We start from the raw sequence: 20,416 nt of genomic DNA on the forward strand, positions 1-20,416 counted from the left end.
GGTCCCCAGAGCAGCAGACAGGGTGACGAGGTCGGGTCCCCTGACCAACCACAGAAGGGAGGCGCCTTTCTGTGTCATGCAGACTCCGCCTGTGCCCTCTGTCCCATCACGGTCACGTGCACACAGGGGCCCCGATGGGAACAGGACCTTGCTTGCTAAGTGGACGTTCTGACGACGTGCCAGCATTCGGTGGGACCTGGAGCAGATGACGGGACTGCTGGGTCACAGGTCCCCAGGGAAGCCAGTCGTGCCCACCCAGCCTCCTGAGCAGCAACCGAACACAAAAGCAGCTCTTCCCGAGGACTTGAAAGAGCCCGACGCAGGCCTGAGTACCCTGTGAATGACCCCGCGACAGCGACACTCTAACGTCTAACGTGATACCCGCGGTTCACGGCACTAACCCTTCAGTGGGAATGACCCTTGTTTGGGAACTCAGCTACTTCAGGACCCAAGATGTGCAAACCACGTTGACTACGGACTCCTAGAACTCTCACAAACAGCTCAGCTGAAAAGCACAAGGCCTCGCTGACGAACTCTCCGGAAGCCAGAGGAGGCCATGCGGCATGCAAGCGCCTCTGCCTCCAAGGCCACCGGCCTCTGACGGTGCTCACGGTGCTTCAGCCTCCCTGCTCCCGCTGGCCACGAATCCGCCCGACACCTGCCGCTTGTCACCAGCACGACTCTGGTTTCCGTCGTGACGGCAGCCAGTGCGGTGGTCTCCGATCCTGGCCCCACAGGCCTCAGCCCGTTCCAGTGGGACCGTCTCGAGCACAAAGGGGGCCTGGATCCTGTCGCTCCATCGTGTCTTCCTTCCTTCCCAGACGGACTTCTTGCTGGAAGAGCCGTGGAACCACACGCTCAGACCCCCTTGTTCCTCCAGCAGCTGCTCGGCCTCTGTGCACAAGGCACGGGGTCAGGTGCCCACAAACGGCTGATCTCGCAGAGGACAGGGTGGCTGCCGGGCGGAGTCAGGCCCTCAGGGGAGCATCCTCAGCTCTCAGCAGCAGAGAGCGGCCGAGTGAGAGGAAGCGGGTTCGGGCTCCCGCTGCCTTGTTGGCCGCGAGGCAGAAGAGCTGCCGGAGGGGCTGCCGGGCTCGAAGGAGCGCGCCGCGTCCCAGGTCTGGCTTCCTCAACGCTCAGCGAGGACCAGGACGAAGGGACAGGATGCGACACAGGCACAGAGTCACAGGCAGGAGCATCCCGTGGGCGCTGGGTCCTGCCCGCACAGATTCTGAGCCCACCTCCAGCCTCCCTTCCTTCTAAGCGGCAGTGAGACACAAGGATCTGGAAGGTCTCCACAGGGCTCCCCTCAAGGGGAAGCACAGCACACAAATCCCTAGCACCTTAACCCCAGCTCTCAAAGTCTGCACTTCTCTCCTCTTTTTATCATTTGTAGAGGTGCCCCGAGAAAAAACACTAGTCGCCCCCTCTCCTGGCTTTGATCCAGGTGGGCAATTCAAGATCGGGGGCTTTGTTCCTCTTCAGCCACAGTGTGTCAGAAGGGGCTGACGGCCCGGGCTCGCCAAGTACACGGCTTCGCGCTCACTTAAGGAAGACTCGCGGGGGAAGAGCAAACCCTCCACCACCTTCAGCTGCTTGAAGTGACCTGTCTCTCGGCTCTCAGCAGTGAAGTCCCTGCCCCGGCTTCGTGGCTTTAAAAGCTTCAGCAGGTCATTGTGGGCAGTGGAGAGCAGGGAGAAAGCCAGGTGAGAGATCAGTTTGCTTTTGGGGTTTTTTTAAAAATGTGGGAAAGTGCCTCCAAAGGAAAAGGTAGGGAAGGTCCCCCTCAGTCACTTCCATGTGACAGCTGCTTCGCTCCTGGCGTCAGCTATACCAATAACCCAGGAGGGACTTGGGAGGCCCAGGAGGCTGACAGCCTCAGTTTCCCTCACCTGCAAGTCCCCGTTCTGCGGCGGCTGGGCCGCTCCAAACAGGGGCCCTTCTATCCAGGGACTCAGGCTTAGTAGCCTCTGGGCTTCTGCCCAGGCCGGACCGAGTCCCAGACCGAAAGGACACACAGCATCTGATGTCTTGATGACCCCACACCTGGTTTAGCTGCCACTTCTGCCCCGATGTGGGTAATTGCCCTGGACTCCACCATGAAACAGCTGTGTTTGGCCTAGAGGCCAGCACTTCAGATGGCAACATCAGGGCGCCCAGTAGGACTGAGAACGAACGGCCAGGTCACGTCACCCGGCAAACAGAGCCCAAGAGGTCAACACTCACGCCCACAGCAAGAGCAGACCCAGCTCCAGGGAACCGAGTTTGGCTGGGGAGTGCCACGTCCATGAGACAGCCTGTCCCACGTCTCCCAAGTCGCAGAGTGGACGACAGCGCGGTGGAACAGAAGCAGAGCAGTGACGGGCTCCACGGCCACTGGATGACTGGCTATTCCTGCTCTGGTCTGATGAGCGTCTTCTACCAAATCACCCTCCAAACCCACTAAGCAACGTATCTTGAGAGACCGGAATACAAGAGCGAGACCTGCAAGAGCCAGTGGGTCCTATGGGTTTGAGGGTGATTCTGGAGGCAGTGGCTTTAAATGAAAATTCTTGATAAAATTTTGCTTTTTTGATTTATTTTCCTTTCTACAAGCAGGAATTACATTGTACCTGGGCAAATGGCTTATAGGGTTTCACAGATTTCTGCAAAAAAAGATATATTTTTTGAAATGTCATTTTCTATTAACATTCCTGTGAAAAGACCTTTAGCTGACAGTCCCACAAATCTTTACACTGAATTAACCGTACAAAGCTGCCATAAGAGGGGTTATTTCTCTCTTCCTCTGCCCAGACTAACAGCGCTGCTCTACACTCGGCCTTCACAGCAGCGCGTCTAGGAGGCTTTCCCTCTGATGTGTGTCCTCGGATTCTCTGGCATGTGACGCTCCCGTTGCTACGTACGAATAACGACCTTCAACACACAGACGATGAGAGAAACATGTCAGGGTTCGGGCTAAAGTTGAGAACCAGAAATCTACAAAACTCAATTCGTGTTTTTTAAATACTTTATATGGTAAAAATACAGCAAAAATATTTTTTTTTTTTTTGTTCAAAGAGGGAAAAATATACTGCTATGGTCACGGTTCTAAGGATGCGTTCGGCCGTCTCTGGCTCCCGGACTGCGCCCCGCGGCTCCTCCAGCTTCAGTCGTTTATCAAAGCTAAAATCATACTGCGGAGAGAAGAGATGAGCGTTACCAGCGTCCCCTGAGCAGTGTCCCCACGACGTCTGCTCTGTCTGGGCTCATGTCTCTGAGGCTCGGCAAGGAACACTCAGCAAAAGACAATCACTGACCCATTTTTAAAAGAAAGAACATCTACTTAGGGCCTCTCAAAGCCCTGATTTGTTTCATGAAACAAAACAAATAACTGGGGGGGGGGGGTGTAACCTAAAATCAATGTTGGGCTACAATTCAGAATAAGCCACGGCCAGAAAACAAAGCAAAACGTGCCTTCTGTAGCCAGACCTCGCACATGCTGTCCTGAGGCCCAGAGCCCCGCTCCCCGCCCACCCGGGACGCCCCTGTGCAGCCCGCCCAGGCCTCAGCCCTTGCCCGCTGCAGACCCCGGGCGCCGAGCTTCAGGACCCCACTTTCGCGCAGGGCCCTGTGGGGCCCCCGGACCCCGGCCCGACAGCGTCGGGCACGTGGCAGTCGCCGGTACACAGTCTGCTAAACCCCGCGGCCAACAGCAGCACCGAGCCCTGTCATCACCGCCTCGCGCCGAAGCCAGCCCGCGGTGCTGGGACGGAGGACAATACCCAGGAACCCTCGCACCCCCTCACGGCGGCCTTCGCGGCCCCAATTTCACCACACAGGTGCGCACGGCGCAGCTCAATGGCAGCGGACGCGCCTGGAAGATTTTTGCGAGTTAACTCTAGGTCAGCACAAGCCGCAGTGCTTTCCGTGCGTTCTCTCGTTAAGTCCGGATCGCACCCCAGTGAGGTGGGTACTAATTACTATCCCATTTCCAGACGCAGAAACTGAGGCACAGGGAGGTTAAGAAACCAGCCCTGGGTCGCACAGGAAGCGGCCGGGCCCAGACCGCACGGGGTCGGCACCCAACCGCACACCAGTGGCATCGAGGCCAGCACTCTCTAAAGAAGATGGGCATGTTCCCCTCTCATTCCATGTGACAAACCCTGAGCGTCCGCGACACGGCAGGCGACCTGGAGAGGACCGGCTGGAGAGGCCTGCGTGAGGGACCGGACGACTGGGAATAAAGCCACCGGACACAGCAGCAGCCCCGAGCAGGAGAAAACAGGACGAGCCTGTCCCCTGAGACGGCCCCCTCATCCGGGGCAGGAGCTGTGGGTGGCGCCAGGGATGAGGCCACAGCGAGGTGGCAGACGTGACAAGCTCGGGACGCGAGGCCAGAAAGAGGGACGCAGTGTCTCCCAAAACAGCGACGAAGGCTGCCTGCCTTCCACTCAGTAGTGCGGGGTCCCCCCTCGACCTGCCGCCAGAGGCTCCCCGGCCCCTCCGCCCGCGCCCGGCCCGTCCCACTGCCACGAAGCCAGCCGCTGCCGACCCGAGACCCGTGCGCGTTTCAAATCCCAGGACTCGCGTCTACTAGGCAAGATCCTCCTCCGCGACCCTGCACTGCCCGCCACGCGGGGCTCCGCTGCCACCGAGAGCAGCCTCGAGGGACAGTCGCACGGGACGGCCCCGAGCACCGCTGCTTCCAGCCCTGCCTGCCACCTCTCCAGAGACAACTATGAGGGACCCTCTCTGGCGGCCCAGATACCTTCACATAGTTGCACTTTAAAGTCAGAAAAGCCAGAAGAGGGTGTGTCATCGTGTTATTAATATTAAATTTCTCTGCTCTTTGTTCTTTGCCTTTAAAGTAAGGTTTAAAAATGAAACACATAAGCAGTGAGGTGCAGTACGAGAACCAGAAAATGATACCAGTGTGCTTTTTCTATCCCAGTTTTTAAATTATGTATTTTTATTTACGTTTAACCTCAAATTAGTTAACATAGACATACACAAATATCTATAGATAGCTAGATATCGATATATGTAGATATAGATTTTTTTTAAAGTAACCTCTCTGCCCAACGTCCCTGCTTTTCTGTATTTTAAAAACCGGGACAGGCGCTCCTGGCTCGCTCAGTTGGTGGAGCGTGGGACTTCTGATCTCGGGGCCGGGAATTCAAGCCCCATATTGGGCACAGAGATTAAAAAAAAAAATTAATAAAATACAGAAAAGTAAATATGATCAATAAAGAAAACAAAAGAATCTAACCTAATTTCAATCCAATCTATGTTTGTGGATGGAATGAGCCCAGCAAAAGGATTTCAGGAAGCCTGCTTTATCAGGCAGACGCTAAAATGCCTCTAACTTCAAAATTATTTCAGACAGAAGAGCAATGTTTCAGGCACCTGGGTAGCGCAGTCGTTAGGCGTCTGCCTTCAGCTCAGGGCGTGATCCCTGCGTTATGGGATCGAGCCCCACATCAGGCTCCTCCGTTATGAGCCTGCTTCTTCCTCTCCCACTCCCCCTGCTTGTGTTCCCTCTCTCGCTGGCTGTCTATCTCTGTCAAATAAATAAAATAAAATAAAATAAAATAACATAACATAACATAAAATAACATAACATAACATAAAATAACATAACATAACATAAAATAACATAAAATAACATAAAATAACATAAAATAACATAAAATAAACTAAAATAAAATAAAATAAATCTTTAAAAAAAAAGAAGAACAATGTTTCAAAACTGCCATCTCTATGCAGTTTCTAACTATTGGAACCTTCTGAATGATAGAAATTTAGTTCAACACAAGTTCTTCCTAAGAGTCCTCTTAGGACTTTAAATTTAAAAATTTAAATTCAGCTGGGGAGAAGAATAGGTATGATCTAGTTAAGCTCGCATACAAAGGTTAAGCCTGATTTCTGGCCTCCTAAAGGTTTAATCAGATCAGACGCACACAACGATCTTGTTTCCCTTTCTTGCTCTATTCATGGGCCCGTGACAGGTAAAGGACAAGATGGCACGTTTATCTCTACAACATAAGAGGGGATGCACGAGGCATCCCACGTCTGAGGGCCAGTCCTTGCTGGTGGCCCTCACCTCCCGTGTGCCGCGACTGGAAGGCTGACACGGTTCTACCGGAATGGGCGGCCTGGCACAGCGGCGAGGCGGTAGCACACTCAGGTCCTCACTGCCGACAAAGACCGGGCCAACTCTCAGCTCTCCGCACTTGACCCCAGGAGACCCGCGGCGGGCCGGTCCCTAGGAGCATGGCCAGCACCGCTCATGACCGGCAGTGAGGCCTGGACACCGGGGAAGAAAGGGAGAGCACGCGGACGGCCTCGGAGCCAAGAAGTAGCTCGGATTCGACGACACATACAAAATGCACACAGCCGCCAGAGTTCCGCAGGATCCCCCAGAGCTCTGCGTCGCCCACACTTAGTCCTACAGGCCAGTGGCGTCTCACCGCCAAGAGCGGGCATCGCATACGGGGGGAGCCGCGAGGGCTGTAAACTCACCTGTAAAGATACATGAAGAAACAGAGCAGGTGGAAGCCGAGCTTGATCATGGCTTCCTTCATGTGTGACTTCAGCTGCCCCCGGTTGTGTATCTCTGTCGGATCAAACACTCCCATGTTCCCACTCGGCACCATGATGAATCTGGTGTGCACACATTTAAGGGAAAATCAAATCATCAGTAAAAATACTCAAAAGTAAGTACCTAGTAATAGCCAACCTTTAAAAGTGAACCTTTTAAAGCGGCCTCAAGGTCAGACCAGACATGGACAGGGTGCTACGTGGTTTTCCTTTGAGAGATACACCACTTGGTAATTTATGCTGTAATTTTCCGCCCTCTGAAACAAATACAGTGACACTCTAGAGAAGGATATTTTATGCATCGAGACCCTTTTACCCACCTGTAGAAAACTCCTAAACCAAACATACCTACAACCATTTTCCACCGGACACAAGTAAAGGGGATTCCAAACCAAACCAATTTTATCAAGTTCTTAGAAACTTCTTTATCTAGAAAGTTCTAAAATAATGCAACATTTTTTTAAAGATTTATTCATGCATTTGAGAGAAAGAGCACAAGCAAGCAGGGAAAGGGGCAGAGGGAGAACGAGAGAATCTCAAGCACACTGCACACTGAGCAGAGCCCAATGTGGGGCTCGATCCCAGGAACGTGAGATCACAACCTGAGCCGAAACCAAGAGTTAGTACGCTCAACCAACTGAGCCACCCAGGCACCCCTTAATGCAACATCTTTATAAGGAATAGTGTCAAACATAATTATTCCCATTTCACAGAAGACAGTGAAAAGAGAGACTCTGTGTCCAGATTAGAGCCCTCCTCTGCGGTGTTCCCGCTAATCCAGAGATAATACACCTCAGTCTGCAGGCTTCATAAATGGCACCCGGCTTATACACACAATTTAGAGAAAACGAAATGGAAATGATTTAGATAGAATGGAAATGGAAGGGCCACCATGATTAAAATAAAATTCCTCTTCAGCTAAAACAGTAGACAGCTGGGACACCTGGGTGGCTCAGTCGGTTAAGCGTCTGCCTTCGGCTCAGGTCATGATCCTGGGGTCCTGGGACTGAGTCCCGCATCGGGCTCCCTGCTCCCCCCTCTGCCTCTGTCTCTCACACCACTTGTGCTCTCTCTCGTTCTTTCTCTCTCTCTGACAAACAAAACCTTAAAAAACAAACAAAAAAACGAGTAGATAGTTCAGACTCCACAATGTCTAATATTAAGTAACTCTTAAAAAACAGGCCAAGTTCAAGATATTATTAATAATATTCTGACAAGCCGGAAATGTACATTTTATAGTAGTGGAGGCATGGCCACAGCAAGACACGAGGACCAGGGCCCCAAGTGAAAGCAGAAGAGAAAGGGCACGGCCCGCGTGCACCTCCTTCCGACTCCGAACCAATTCCACCCAGTGTTTCCACACACTCAGAAGAGTCCAGTTGTTTTTAAAAACTCTTGAAGATACTATGTGAAGTCTTTTAGGCTTTCATATTTATTTCATGTCACTGTGTATGTCACAGTCTTCCTCCCCAAATAACTCTCTTTACGAGTGAGGAAATCTGGTCACTCCAGGAAGGTCCGGCAGTGTAAGTGTCCCGGTGGCGACACCCAGACTGCATCACGTGCCACGAGTACAACGACGTGTCCTGACCTTGCAATGTCCCCGACCCCTTCCTGTCACACAGGCAGTTTCTCAACAATGACTTCTGTGAAATGCAAGTGCCCCCGAGCTCCACAAATCTGAAACTCTCCCCCAAATCCTACAGCCCATCTAGAGCTGAGTGGAAGGGCCCTGACACGTGAGTGTCCAGACAACATCTGAGCTCCGTCTCTGATGACAGTCTTGTCCTCCTCGGACGTCCAAGTGACCTAGCAGCACCGTCACCATTTTCCTGGTGGTCCTGACAGACTCTCTCCGCCCCACCCTTCACGGGCGCCCTCCCTCCTGGTGCCGCTTCCATGGCGGCCTGCTCCGCATTCCCGCATCCCAACCCCAGTCCAGCTCCACGGTCTCACCCAGACTCTGAACAGGGAAGCCCTCCTAGCTCTTCCCCACCATCCAATCAATACTATACGATGCTTCCAGAAAAATCTTCCCAAAAATACTTTACCTCATCAACGAAGTTACTCAAAAACATGCAGAGCAAAGACGATACGTGAATAGCTACTAACCACATTAAAAGGTCCCCAATTCCCTCAATCATTAGGGAAATGTAAATCAAAACCAGTGAAACACCACACCCGGCAGGATGGCTAAACAACGGGCGCCTGGCCGGCTCCGCTGGAAGGGCGTGCGACTCTGGGTCTCGGGGTCATGAGTTCGAGCCCCACACTGGGTGTGGAGATGACTTAAATAAATAAAAACAAATGTAAAAAAGAAAGACACACAGCAGGTTGGCGAGGATATGGACAAACGGAACCCTCACACACAGCTGGCGGCAGGGTTAAATGGCACGGCGGCTTTTGAACCCCGAGGCAGCTCCTCAAACGGCTGAACCCAAAGTTACCATAGGACCCAGCAATTCCACTCCTAGGAAAAATGAAAACGCATGTCCAGACAAAAACGTGCACATGAATGTTCACAGAATTACTCATAGAAGCTAAAAAACAGAAACAATTCAGATGCCCATCAAGTGCAAATGGACACACAAAATGTAGTCTGTCCGTACACTGCAGTACTACTCGGCAACACGGGGGGGAGAACGGACACCTGCCACCCACGGACGATCCTTGAAAACATTATAGTGAGAAAAGCCCGTCATAAAAGAGCACGTACTGAACTCTCTTCTACGACGTGTCTGTGCAGAACAGGTCTTAGGAGGCAGAACGGAGACTGTGGCTGCCGAGGGCCGGGGGAGGGCAGGAGCAGTGGCTGCTACCGGGTGGAGGGCTTCCCTTTGCCGGGATGAACCTGTTCTGGAGTAGACTGGTGATGGCTGCTTAAATCTACAAAGACACTGCAAACAGACTGCAAACGATGCTTTAAATGGGTGAACGCTATGCTAGCAGGACTTGTATTTATATATAAACTCCTTGGACCATATTCTCCTTGATCCATCCTAATCGACACTGCCAGCTTTGTCTATTCCTACTCCCTCATCTACGTAACTGCCACCAGACTGGTCCTTACGTATGCCTTGCGTGTCTGCCTCCTGGTTTCCCTGCCACCACTCCCGTGTCCGTGCCACCCGGGAGAATGCCTCACCCGCCCTGCACCGCTCCCTCCAGCTCTCCTCCCAGCCAGGCTTCCCCGTGGCTCTCCGGGCACCTCGGCCCACCTCTCACAGAACTAGCATCTTTTGTTCTTCTGTGTTTTTCCCTCTTTGTCCATTATCAGATGTCTGCATCCCCAAAAGCATAAAGTGCAGATGTCTGAAACCAGGAGGGGATCCGTCTGCTGATTTTTAAACCTTTTGAAATAGAAGGTAAATTTGAGAACAGCCGTCAATCTGTCGCGGTTACTGCGGCAGTAAACCCACGTGATCTCTGTGATGACAGGGAACAGAAGCTGTGGACTTTTTCGTCCCCCCAATAAGACCTCACAGAGCCTTCAGCCACGGTCTGTACTCCTCACAAAGAAGCCGCAGCCAAGCCTGCTGGTCCTCTGGCGCCTGCTCAGGGCTCGCAGAATGACGGTGTGCGCTGGGGTACCGCTAAGATCCAGCCTCACTCCCAAATTCGTGCTCTGCTCGCTGTGGCCACAAGGACACCGAGCCGTGCTCTAAGCCTGCATGGGACTGCACCTCGTGGGACAGGAGCCCGTGTTTCTAGCTGAGCTCGGTTTGCTCTATGGGATGACCACAGGATGGGAGAGCAACAAGAAACTGAAAAGACAAAGTCATTCTTTCCCTCCGGAGAAGAGGTACAGAGATTTAAAATCTCTTCCCTTAGCTCACGTTCTCGTCTCACAGTCTTCACATATAAATTCATTCCCCCAAATCCACTCACTTCCTCATCCTCAGGCCTTCCGTTACCATGTGCTCCCTAGCCTCTCTTCCTACCCCTCCTTTATTATTTTCTTTGTCCTTCTTATTCTAACTGCACTTTTAAAAAAAATCACATGGATGGGGCGCTGGGCCGGCTCAGCTGGAAAAGCGTGTGACTCCTGATCTGGGGGTTGTGATTTCAAGCCCACGTTGGGTGCAGAGATTACTGAACAAAATAAATAAATAAACTTAAAAACATTAATAAACTTTAAAAAATAAATAAAAATTTAAAAAATTAAAAATCACAATCAATGTAACAATCAGGTGATGATTTTACCCCAAAATTAGATAAAAGTAAAAAAAAAAAAAAAAAAAAACCTAAAAATTTAGAACAGCAACCCACTAAAAATAATCCCAGGTTTGTCAAGATAATCCCACAGTTCTGGGGCGCCTGGGTGGCTCAGTCGTTAAGCGTCTGCCTTCGGCTCAGGGCCTGATCCCAGGGTCCTGGGATCGAGCCCCGCGTCAGGCTCTATGCTCTGCTGGGAGCCTGCTTCTCCCTCTCTCACTCCCCCTGCTTGTGTTCCCTCTCTTGCTGGCTGTCTCTCTCTCTGTGTCAAATAAATAAATAAAATCTTTAAAAAAAATTTAAAAAAAAGATTATCCCACAGTTCTTCATAAGAAAATATATACTGTACAAGTGCCCAACTATAATATTTTATCCAATTAGTGTTTACACCGAGCTATGTTTGAAAAGCTTCCTAAATTCATTAAGTTAGAATTCTGATGTTATCCAGTCTGCAGACTTTAAAAATGAAATTCTCTCTGGAGCGTTCCAAATATACTCTAATTAAAACCTGCAGGTATAAATAACAAGAGTCTTATAGTCTCAGACTTTTGATCATTTTTTTTTTTTTAAGATTTTATTTATTTGTCAAAGAGAGAGAGAGCAAGCAGGGGGAGCAGCAGGCAGAGAGAGAGGGAGAGGCAGGCACCCTCCTGAGCAGGGAGCCCGGCGCGGGACTCAATCCCAGGACCCAACGATCATGACCTGAACCAAAGGCAGATGCTTAACCAACTGAGCCACCCAGGCGCCCCACTTTCGATCATTCTTAGTCACACAAAGTCCTTAGACATCACAACTAAACATGTCAAATTTTTTAAATTTACACATGTACATTCGTGTTTTTACCACAAGAGTGGACCATGCAAATTGCCACCTACCCAGCACACCAAGAACAGGAAAATGTATGCTGATCTACTGCGGCATTCTGCGCTCACTGGTTTCATGACTGGGACATACTTTTTGCAGAAGAAAAACCTATTACATTTTTAAATTTTTTTCTTTAAATGGCCATGACACAAACTATACTCACCGATATATATTCCAAGTGGCAACAGGCAAGTTGAGGAGGAAGATGAACCAGTGCAATGAAACGAGCATTAACACCGTGACGATGGTATGGCCAATCAATTCTGGAATCACCCACTGCAAGGGAAGAACACGGTATTACATCTCCCTGCTGTGTTCTTCCGGAATGTGCATGTTATTTGAAGCTAAATCAATGAATACACAGAGAATTTACAAGCTCGGGTATCAAGATTATTTTTAGACTCAGATGACCCAGATCTGCATACTGCAAACTGCTTACCCCACGCAAATACATCGGGGCACAGCTTAAAAATAATGCCCTTAAATTTCAGTTATGTTTTATCCTAAGCCAAGGTTCAGGTTTATTCACGAAGAAGGCATGAATGACAACCGGAGGCAAAACGGGAGTATCATTTATTTTCTATCCCAATGTCTGTGCGAAAGCCCACTACATAAGGCCCTGCAAGTCAGAATATCAGTCTTAAACATTTTCCCAGCTCCAGAATCCTGAGGGAAATCATTTCACACATACATACACACACACACACACACACACACACACCTACTTTAACAGCTCACATTAACAGCTCCAAGTTGAACAGATACAGTATTGAACCAGGATGCCAGCCTACTGGCTTTCCAGCGCCCACGGCCCTTCTGTGGGCTCTCTGTTAACTGTGCGATATTCTAGTTCTCCTGCACCAAGAGCTCTTACAGCAGGTCCTCCATTTCACCAATAATCCACCTCTCCTATGAGTAGAGATTTTTCTTTTAAAGGAAGTTAATATACTTATGCAGACACGAACTGATAATCCCCACTTGCAGAAATGAGAAAAACTCAGGTTAAGTGAATTTGCTCAAGGTCACAAAGCTCCTTGATGGTAGAACAAAACAGTAAAGCCCAAACACACTGGCCCCAGGGCTCTTGGCGTTTAGATTTTAGAGACTGTTTTTGAAAACAAAGAAGAAGGGATTTGCTAGGCCTTAAACCTAGTTTGCAATCAACTGGAACTTTTTAATACGTGTAACCAATTGCACGTAGTGCCGCCAAGGGTGAGCTGCAGTCACACCCGGAGTGGAGTTCCTGCTCTGGGTAGATCAGCTGAGCAGCTTAGCAGTCTTGGGAAAAGTTACCCACCCTCTCTGAGCCACGATTTTCTCATCTGCAAAGGGGAGATGACGATCCCAGCTGTACAGAATTAGACGGACAGTGCTCGGAAGCCTCGGGGGGAGCAAGCACTCCGCAAGTGGCAGCGCGGCTCCCGCTCCCCTCTCCCCGGGTCCTCTGCCCGCACGGCGGGAGCCTCCGAACTCTGTTTCTTACCTTGTTCTCCACAGACAAACTAGAAGCAAAAGCTTTAGGAAGCGAAACTTAACACGATGATGGTTGCTTTACTCATTTCGATTAAGCCCTCTGCTTTCATTCTCTTCCCTCCTTTAGCGATGTGCTGTTCTTCCCCTAATTGCTCTCTGAATACCAGCACTAGGCTTGCAGCCCCCAGCAGGAGCCTGGAAAATTCTCCCGTGGAGTAACTTAATGGCACAAGAGAGAACAGAGATAAAACAACTGCCCTTCAGGCACCCCAACAAAAGTCCAGGTAGACACCAATGACCCTACGGTGGGGTCTGTCTACCAGTCGGCCAACAGCCTGGAGCTCATACGGAGCTTCCCACGAGTATTTTAGGGCTTTAACCTTACGGATGGACAGCCAGCCATGCACCAGAAACTGAGGGAAGCCTCCAGTATGAGAGGGGAGAACACAGGGAAAGGAGCTTGGAGGGAACAGAGATCATGCAGGAAGCAGAAGGAAATTTCAAAACTACTATACTCAAGATTCTCAGAGAGCTAGGAAACTCAAACTTGGGCCCAGAAGACAATAAGCTCTTAGAAACAAAAACCTGACGTAAACGACGTGCACCCTAGGAAATCAGAAGAGAGGGCAGAGGGAATCTTGAAACAAAAAGGTAGGAAAAAACCAGAGGGATGAAAATTTTTTAAAAATAACAGACAGATAATCCAGCAGATGAATTATCCAGTGCATGAAAGTTGTTGGAAGAGATGAAGGGGGAAAAAGCATGTGGGGGTCGGGGGCAGACACGTTAGCAAAGAAAGAACACAACAGATCTGCCAGGCTGAAAGAGCTATCAGGTGGCAGAAAAAACGCATGAAAAAGACCTCAGCAAAGGCTCACAAAGGCTCAGGCAAAATTCCCAAACACCAAGGATAAAAGAAAGTTTCTACAACTTCTGGAGAGTACAAGGGGAAAAAAAGGTAGAAATCAAAACAGCATCATACCGCCCGACGTCAACAATACTGGAAGTCGGGAGACCACTGAGCAATGTATTTTAAACTCTGAAAGAGAATCTTTGCTAACCTAGAACGCTATACTCAGAGAAGCTATCGTTCTGGGGTAAGGACAAGATACTTTTGAAAACGCAAGGCCTCCGAATTTAGTCCCCATGTACCGTATCTCAAGAAGCTACTCCAGCAAAATGGAGCAGTGGGCCAACAGAAAGGAAGACATGACTTCCAAGGAGGGCTAGGGCCGGGGGTCCCAGGATGAGGGCTGCGGGGCGGGCCTGGAAGTGGCCAGTCCAGACCACAGCAAGAGGACAGTCGTCTTGAGGAGAAAGGTCACCTGGAAAAGAGCTCCCCTGATAGATTACTTTACTGTCTGACCCACGTAGCAGATAGTACAGAAAAAGCTTTAAAGATGTATCTGAAAAGACTTTGTAACAGGTAAGTGAAAACTAAGGAAATTTTTAAAATGTAGCAATTATTAACACTGGGAAGGAAAACGCCATCCAGAAAAACACAAAAGAAAAAAAATATAATCTACTGAGGCTCAGTACCAAAAAAGACTTAGTATGTTACTATAACAGTGCATTGTAACAACGTAAACAGTGAATGTCAATTTAACCCAAAAAGGAAAATAGGAGCGGTGATGTTTAGGGAAGGAGGTACCTAACAGCTAAATCTATCATATCGACTCAGAAGTCAATAGACGATATTTAAAATTGATAAATCAAGAAACAGCAGTTTGAGCATATAAAAGAGAAATATGGATATAAATATTGAAAAAAAAATTAACAGCTCAAGTGTGGAAATCAGCTGCCCCTAAAAAGTATGACAGATAGGATTCGAAGGGGTCAGGCAGGGACGGCTGGTTTTCAGGATAAGCTTTGTAGCACCTCTGACTATAGTTCTGTGCAAGCATTACCTTCACAAAAGCAAAATGTAACATTAAAAAAAGACTTAACTTCAAATTGAAGGGGTAATTTTCTCAGAAGAATCCAGGAGATCTTATCTTTGTATTTTGATTTTTATATTTACAAAAGAAAACCCAATTAAATGCGCCCTAAAATATTAAGAAATATAAAAAGAAATACAGCCCAGCGGGTAAAATATATATATTTAATCATTCTTCTGAAGACGAGGAGGCCTAAAACTAATACAATATTGATTACATCTCAATTTTTTAAGAAGTCTAAAAGTATAGCAGATAAACACAAAATATTTTTATTTAAATCTATCATTGTATTAAACCATGTTCCGGAAAATTCAAAAGAAAGAAAACAAGAAGAGGAGGAATATCGTTAACTAGAAATTTTAATTTTCCACATGTGACTTATTCCCCTCATGGGCCAGAGAAACATTAAGTAGATGAAGAGGTGAAAAGACACATGGGAATACTTTTTAAGTCAAGCCAAAAGCACCTCTCAGTGTTTAGGGACTTGTTATGTGAACTTTTATCCAGAAAGCTCTTCTGTCTGCTCAGCCCATAAAATGAATCAGGAGTAACTGGTTTCCCTCCATCTAGACAAACCCTGCAGCTCAGAGTATTCTTGCCAACATAAAGTTCCAACTATATACCAAAGGTAAAATGGCCTTGAAACAAGTCAACTTATTAATTCCGTTTCTCAGCAAGCCACGAAAAGGTGGTCGTCTTTTATGCAACAAAAAACAGACTAAGCTTTTTTTTTTTTTTTAAGATTTTATTTATTTATTCGACAGAGATAGAGACAGCCAGCGAGAGAGGGAACACAAGCAGGGGAGTGGGAGAGGAAGAAGCAGGCTCACAGTGGAAGAGCCTGATGTGGGGCTCATCCCACAACGCCGGGATCACGCCCTGAGCCGAAGGCAGACGCTTAACCGCTGTGCCACCCAGGCGCCCCCAGACTAAGCTTTTTTATCACCAGCAGGGAAGATGGGTTTAGACACAGAAGACAAATAAAATTACCCTCGTAATGAGCCTTTCCCTTGTAAAGTACTGACAGGCATAGGGACAAGGAACAAGCACGGTAAAGAAACAAAATTTCCAGTGAGGTCCTCTAGTATAGTTTCATGATCTAAAATACTGCAAAACCACAGTAGCTCTACAAACATTCCAATGAAGACGCAGCAACACGCACTTGAAAATCAAATACACATAGTTGGTTATCTATACGTAATCTCTAACACAGAAAGTGGAGAACCACCTTCAGTGCCAGAGATGAGTGAAGAAATGTCTTACCTTGTTTAATTTTGAGCAACATGATCTAGCATTAATGTAATCACATTCTAAATCAGACAGTGTAATTATCTGAGGATCAAGATAAGGAATTATAAGACTTCTTTGAGAACAACTCTTTTTGTTTTTAAGTTTCAGACAGAAACCCAACTGCAACACAGAATTAGATTTGACTTGAAAAAATTTTCATTATTTCCGTAAAGTTCACTCATTAGACAACTCAATTTTCTGATTTATGTTCCTTCAACAAATTATTTTCACAAAGTAATCTCATTGCGCTCAATTCTAAAGTGACCCATACGAGAACATTCAACTGCAGTTCCTCAAAAATCAAACAGTGACTGTTAAGTAACAGAAAATAAGACCTTTAAAAACAATTTAAATGTGAAAAACCTGACTTCCCAATAGTAGGAAAAGTGTTTATTTATGACAGATCCATAAAATGTCTTTGAAGACTCAAGACGTGAAAAAAGAAAAGATACAAAACCATCAATATAGGATGGGTCCTATGTCAGCACTGGTTATGTCTCCTTCCAGATGCTCTGTTTTCCTAATACTTTTCTCTATTTCTGAAACCTTCCACATTAAACATACTTTATACTAGAATCAAGCAAAAAATGGTTTTTAGTACTGAATGTAAACTCGTGAGGACATGTGACACAGAAGGAAAAGTCCTCAATTGAACGATACAAGGCCTGACATTTGCTCTGAAACGTTCCGACATCCCTTCCCACCAGGAAAGGGGAAAGCAAAATGCTGAAAATCACTGTTGGTGAGTGACAGAAACAGGGGGTTTATTACACTATGCTCTCTACTTTAATGCTTGAAAATATCCAATGAAACAAGTAAAAATAAATGTTCTCACCTAAATTCTAAACATTTCCATATGGATATTCCCCCTAACACCTCAATGCAAAGTCAAACTCATCACTTCCTCCACAAATTGCCTCCAAATGTGTTTTCTTTCTGTCGATGACACAAGCACCACTTGCCCGGGCTCAGAAGGCAGCAAGTTATTTCTGTCATGTTTCATATCCCACAATCAGCCTCCTGCAGGTCCAGGCAACGCCTTCCTCCTCACTCCACCCACGAATCCCTCCTTTCACCTGCCCACAGTCAGAGCTGTTTCAAACCCACACGGGCCCACTCCCCAGTGGTTTACCTTCCAGTCCTTCCCATTTCAAACCCACTCTACAGATTCGTCTTCCTAATACCCCATTTGTTTATGTCAAAAATGTTCAATGGCTCCGTACTGCCTAGAGGATAAAAGTGAAAGCCCTCCTGGCCCTAACACGCAAACCTTTTAAAACCTGCTCTAATCCAGCCTTTCCCACCTGACCTCCTACTACCGCCAAAATCAAGCATGTCTTGCCTGGATGGTCTATTCCTTAACCCAGTCATCCAGAAATGCCATAAACACACCTGAATCTTCACTTCCGCTCTTGCCTGATTTTGAATATCCACCCCTTAACTTCATGGTTCAAAGTCTGGGAAAACTTCTATCCCTACAGAACTTCTGTTCTGACCATATTCTACCTCTTGCCTCTAATATTAAGCTAGTGCAACTATCCAAAAGTACAATAATGCAATATGATGAATCTCATCAAAACACACCCTAAATGTACCTGAATGTCTAAGTCAAATATTCCACCTGTTTTTCATGTACATAAATTGGTACAAGCCACACCTACTTTAAATTATCAAGCCTAGTTTTCCGAATGCAAATACAGAAATCCATGTTTCATTTCACTGTGAGTCCCAGTTCCTTAGGTCACAAGGGGGACATAGGTCGTCAAAACTTAGGCCCGTGATTCCGCCCTATCAGTCAGTTCACCAAACCTAATAAAACTCAAGGCTCTCCTTCCCCTGGCTGGCTTGGTTGGTATACAGCATGTGAGTCTTGATCTTGGGGTTGTGATTTACAGCCCCTTCTTGGGTACAGTGACTACTTAAAAATAAAATCTTAAAAACAAAACAAAATCAACTCAAGGGCCTCCCCATTTTAGAATTCAAGTAAAAAGTGCAGCTGAACTGGGGCCGGGCAGGCACTGTGCCGGGGGCTGAACCCGTGTCCTTGCTGTACACACCCAGAGCTGGGAAGGAAACAGGCCCCATTGTAAAGATAAGAAACCCCAGGCGGAGACAGGTGAAGCACTTCGCACAGCAAGCATCTAGCCAAGCAAGGAGTCCTGACTGCAAATTGTCCCTTTCCTCTCCAACCGGCTGCCGGTCCACAATACAGCATGAGGTCATGCTGAAAGCACACGCTACAGACACGCAAAAGCCGGGATGCTCTGGCAAACAAAAACTTTATTTCCATCAGAAAGCTCTGCACGTGAATTCCAAGGAAAGAAAAACAACGCAATTCCGCATGTTTGTTTCCTAACATGTTAGTGACTTAAACTGGAGGGTGAACTGGGCGACGACGAAGACTGGATGCTCCCTGAGAGCAGGATGCGGGTCCAACCCTCACGCGCTGCTGGCCTGAACACCAGTCTGAGGACTAGCACAGGAGCAAGTCTTCCGTGCGGGCGCCGTTTCGGCACCAACACACGCGCAATCGGCCATGCAAGGTCCCCCGCACGGTCCCCCGCAGATGGCTGCTCCGGCCCCGGCCCGCCCCGCACAACGCCCGCGTCCCAGGCGGGGCCCGGCCGCCAAGGCCCCGGCGCCACGACAAGGGCGGCAGTGGCTGTCGCCCACAGCGATCAGAGGCGGCACGCCGCGTCCGCTCGCCCGGGGACCCCAGCGTCCCCCGCGGCCCCGCCAGACAGGCCCGCCGCCCCGCCACTCGGGGCGGGGCCGGTGCGCAGGAGCGGGAGCGGCGGGAACTGCGGCCTTCCCGACCGGCCTCCCCGGCTGGGCCGCCCTCCCGCCCGGCTCGCCGCCCCGGTCCCGGTCCCGGTCCCGGTCCGGTCCCGGTCCGGGCAGGGCCGCCCTCGCCCCTGCGCACCTGCCCTGCCCCGCCTCAACCCCGTCCCCCGAGCTCCGGGCCCGGCCTGCCTCCGCCCGCCTCAGGCAAGGATACGAAGTACACCGAGAGGAAGATGAGCGCGCAACAGTCGAGGAGAGAGAAGACGAACACCACCGCCTCCATCCTCCGCCACCGCCGCCGCCGCTCCTTCCGTCAAACCGGCTCCGGCGCCCAGCGCGCCCGCCCGCCCCTGATAGGCCCTCGCCGGGGCTGGTGGGGCGCGTAGTGAGGGCGCCACGGCGCGGCCTGCCGGGAGTTGTAGTCCGCCCTTGACCCACCCGGCCGCCGTAGTTCTGACGCATGCTGGGAAGTGTAGTTCGTAAGCACCAACACCCGCGCAAGGGAAGGGCGGAACTCTACCCTCAATGTGATTCGTTCCAGAAATTATGACAAGAACTAGCGAGCATTTACTGAACGCTGGTAATCTGCTGGATACCCGGTGCAACTTGTTATCATGTGCGATTTTTCTTTTGGATTCCGCGCAGGGCCCACAGGATCCCCGACTTGGCAACGTTTTTCTCCTGCAGCCCAAGTCTCACCGCAACAATCCTTGGCTTACAGATTGAGACTTGCCCTTCCTGGTCGTTTCTCCGGAGGTTTCGCAGTCCCTTGCTTATTCTGTGACAGCAACGATTCTCCCCACCCTAGATTTTGAGATTTTTGGAAGTGTTGCGTGTCATCTCATCCATTCATTCAACAACTACTTACTGACTCCACCCCCACTACATGCCAGGACCTGCCCTACACCCCAGATACAGGAATGTGGGAGGCAGACAAGGCATTAAGTAGCCACCAAATACAGGGAGGGAAAAGGTCATTTTAAAGACACATTATATCAAAGTCATACATTCATTCAACCAATATTTTCTGAGCAGCCAGTATATATCAGTTACTGGACCTTGAAGGTACATGATGAATAAGAGGGGGAAAGTCCCGGCAGTCCTGTAGCTCCCATTACAGTGGGGGAGACAGAGGGCAACAACAAAACTGTATTAATGACAGACAGTGATAAGTAATTTGAAGAGGCGGGGAAACAATTGCAGACTGAACCATCAGAGAAAGGCAGGCTGAGGAACTGACATTTAATTTGAAATCTGAACAATAGCTCCCTGAA

At 48.9% G+C, this 20,416-nt stretch overlaps 1 protein-coding gene across 3 annotated transcripts; it reads right to left on the reverse strand.

Annotated features, from left to right (window-relative positions):
• Window positions 1-2,556: 2,556 nt before the first annotated feature.
• Window positions 2,557-19,488, reverse strand: CNIH4 (cornichon family AMPA receptor auxiliary protein 4). 3 transcript variants are annotated; one of them, XM_026509492.4, is made up of 5 exons: window positions 19,357-19,488; window positions 16,332-16,400; window positions 11,822-11,934; window positions 6,502-6,642; window positions 2,557-3,173 (listed from the first exon to the last, which is right to left on the reverse strand). In XM_026509492.4, the coding sequence occupies exons 1-5, from the start codon at window positions 19,423-19,425 to the stop codon at window positions 3,146-3,148; spliced, it is 420 nt and encodes a 139-aa protein (XP_026365277.1). In that variant the 5' UTR covers window positions 19,426-19,488; the 3' UTR covers window positions 2,557-3,145. The 3 variants fall into 3 exon arrangements, with proteins under 3 accessions (XP_026365277.1, XP_048081298.1, XP_048081297.1); XM_048225341.2 differs by lacking the exon at window positions 2,557-3,173 and adding an exon at window positions 9,296-9,430 and having other exon boundaries at window positions 6,553-6,642; XM_048225340.2 differs by lacking the exon at window positions 2,557-3,173 and adding an exon at window positions 9,296-9,435 and having other exon boundaries at window positions 6,553-6,642.
• Window positions 19,489-20,416: the final 928 nt, after the last annotated feature.

Source organism: Ursus arctos, unplaced genomic scaffold, assembly GCF_023065955.2.
Source record: "Ursus arctos isolate Adak ecotype North America unplaced genomic scaffold, UrsArc2.0 scaffold_2, whole genome shotgun sequence".
NCBI classification, from domain to species: Eukaryota; Metazoa; Chordata; class Mammalia; order Carnivora; family Ursidae; genus Ursus; species Ursus arctos.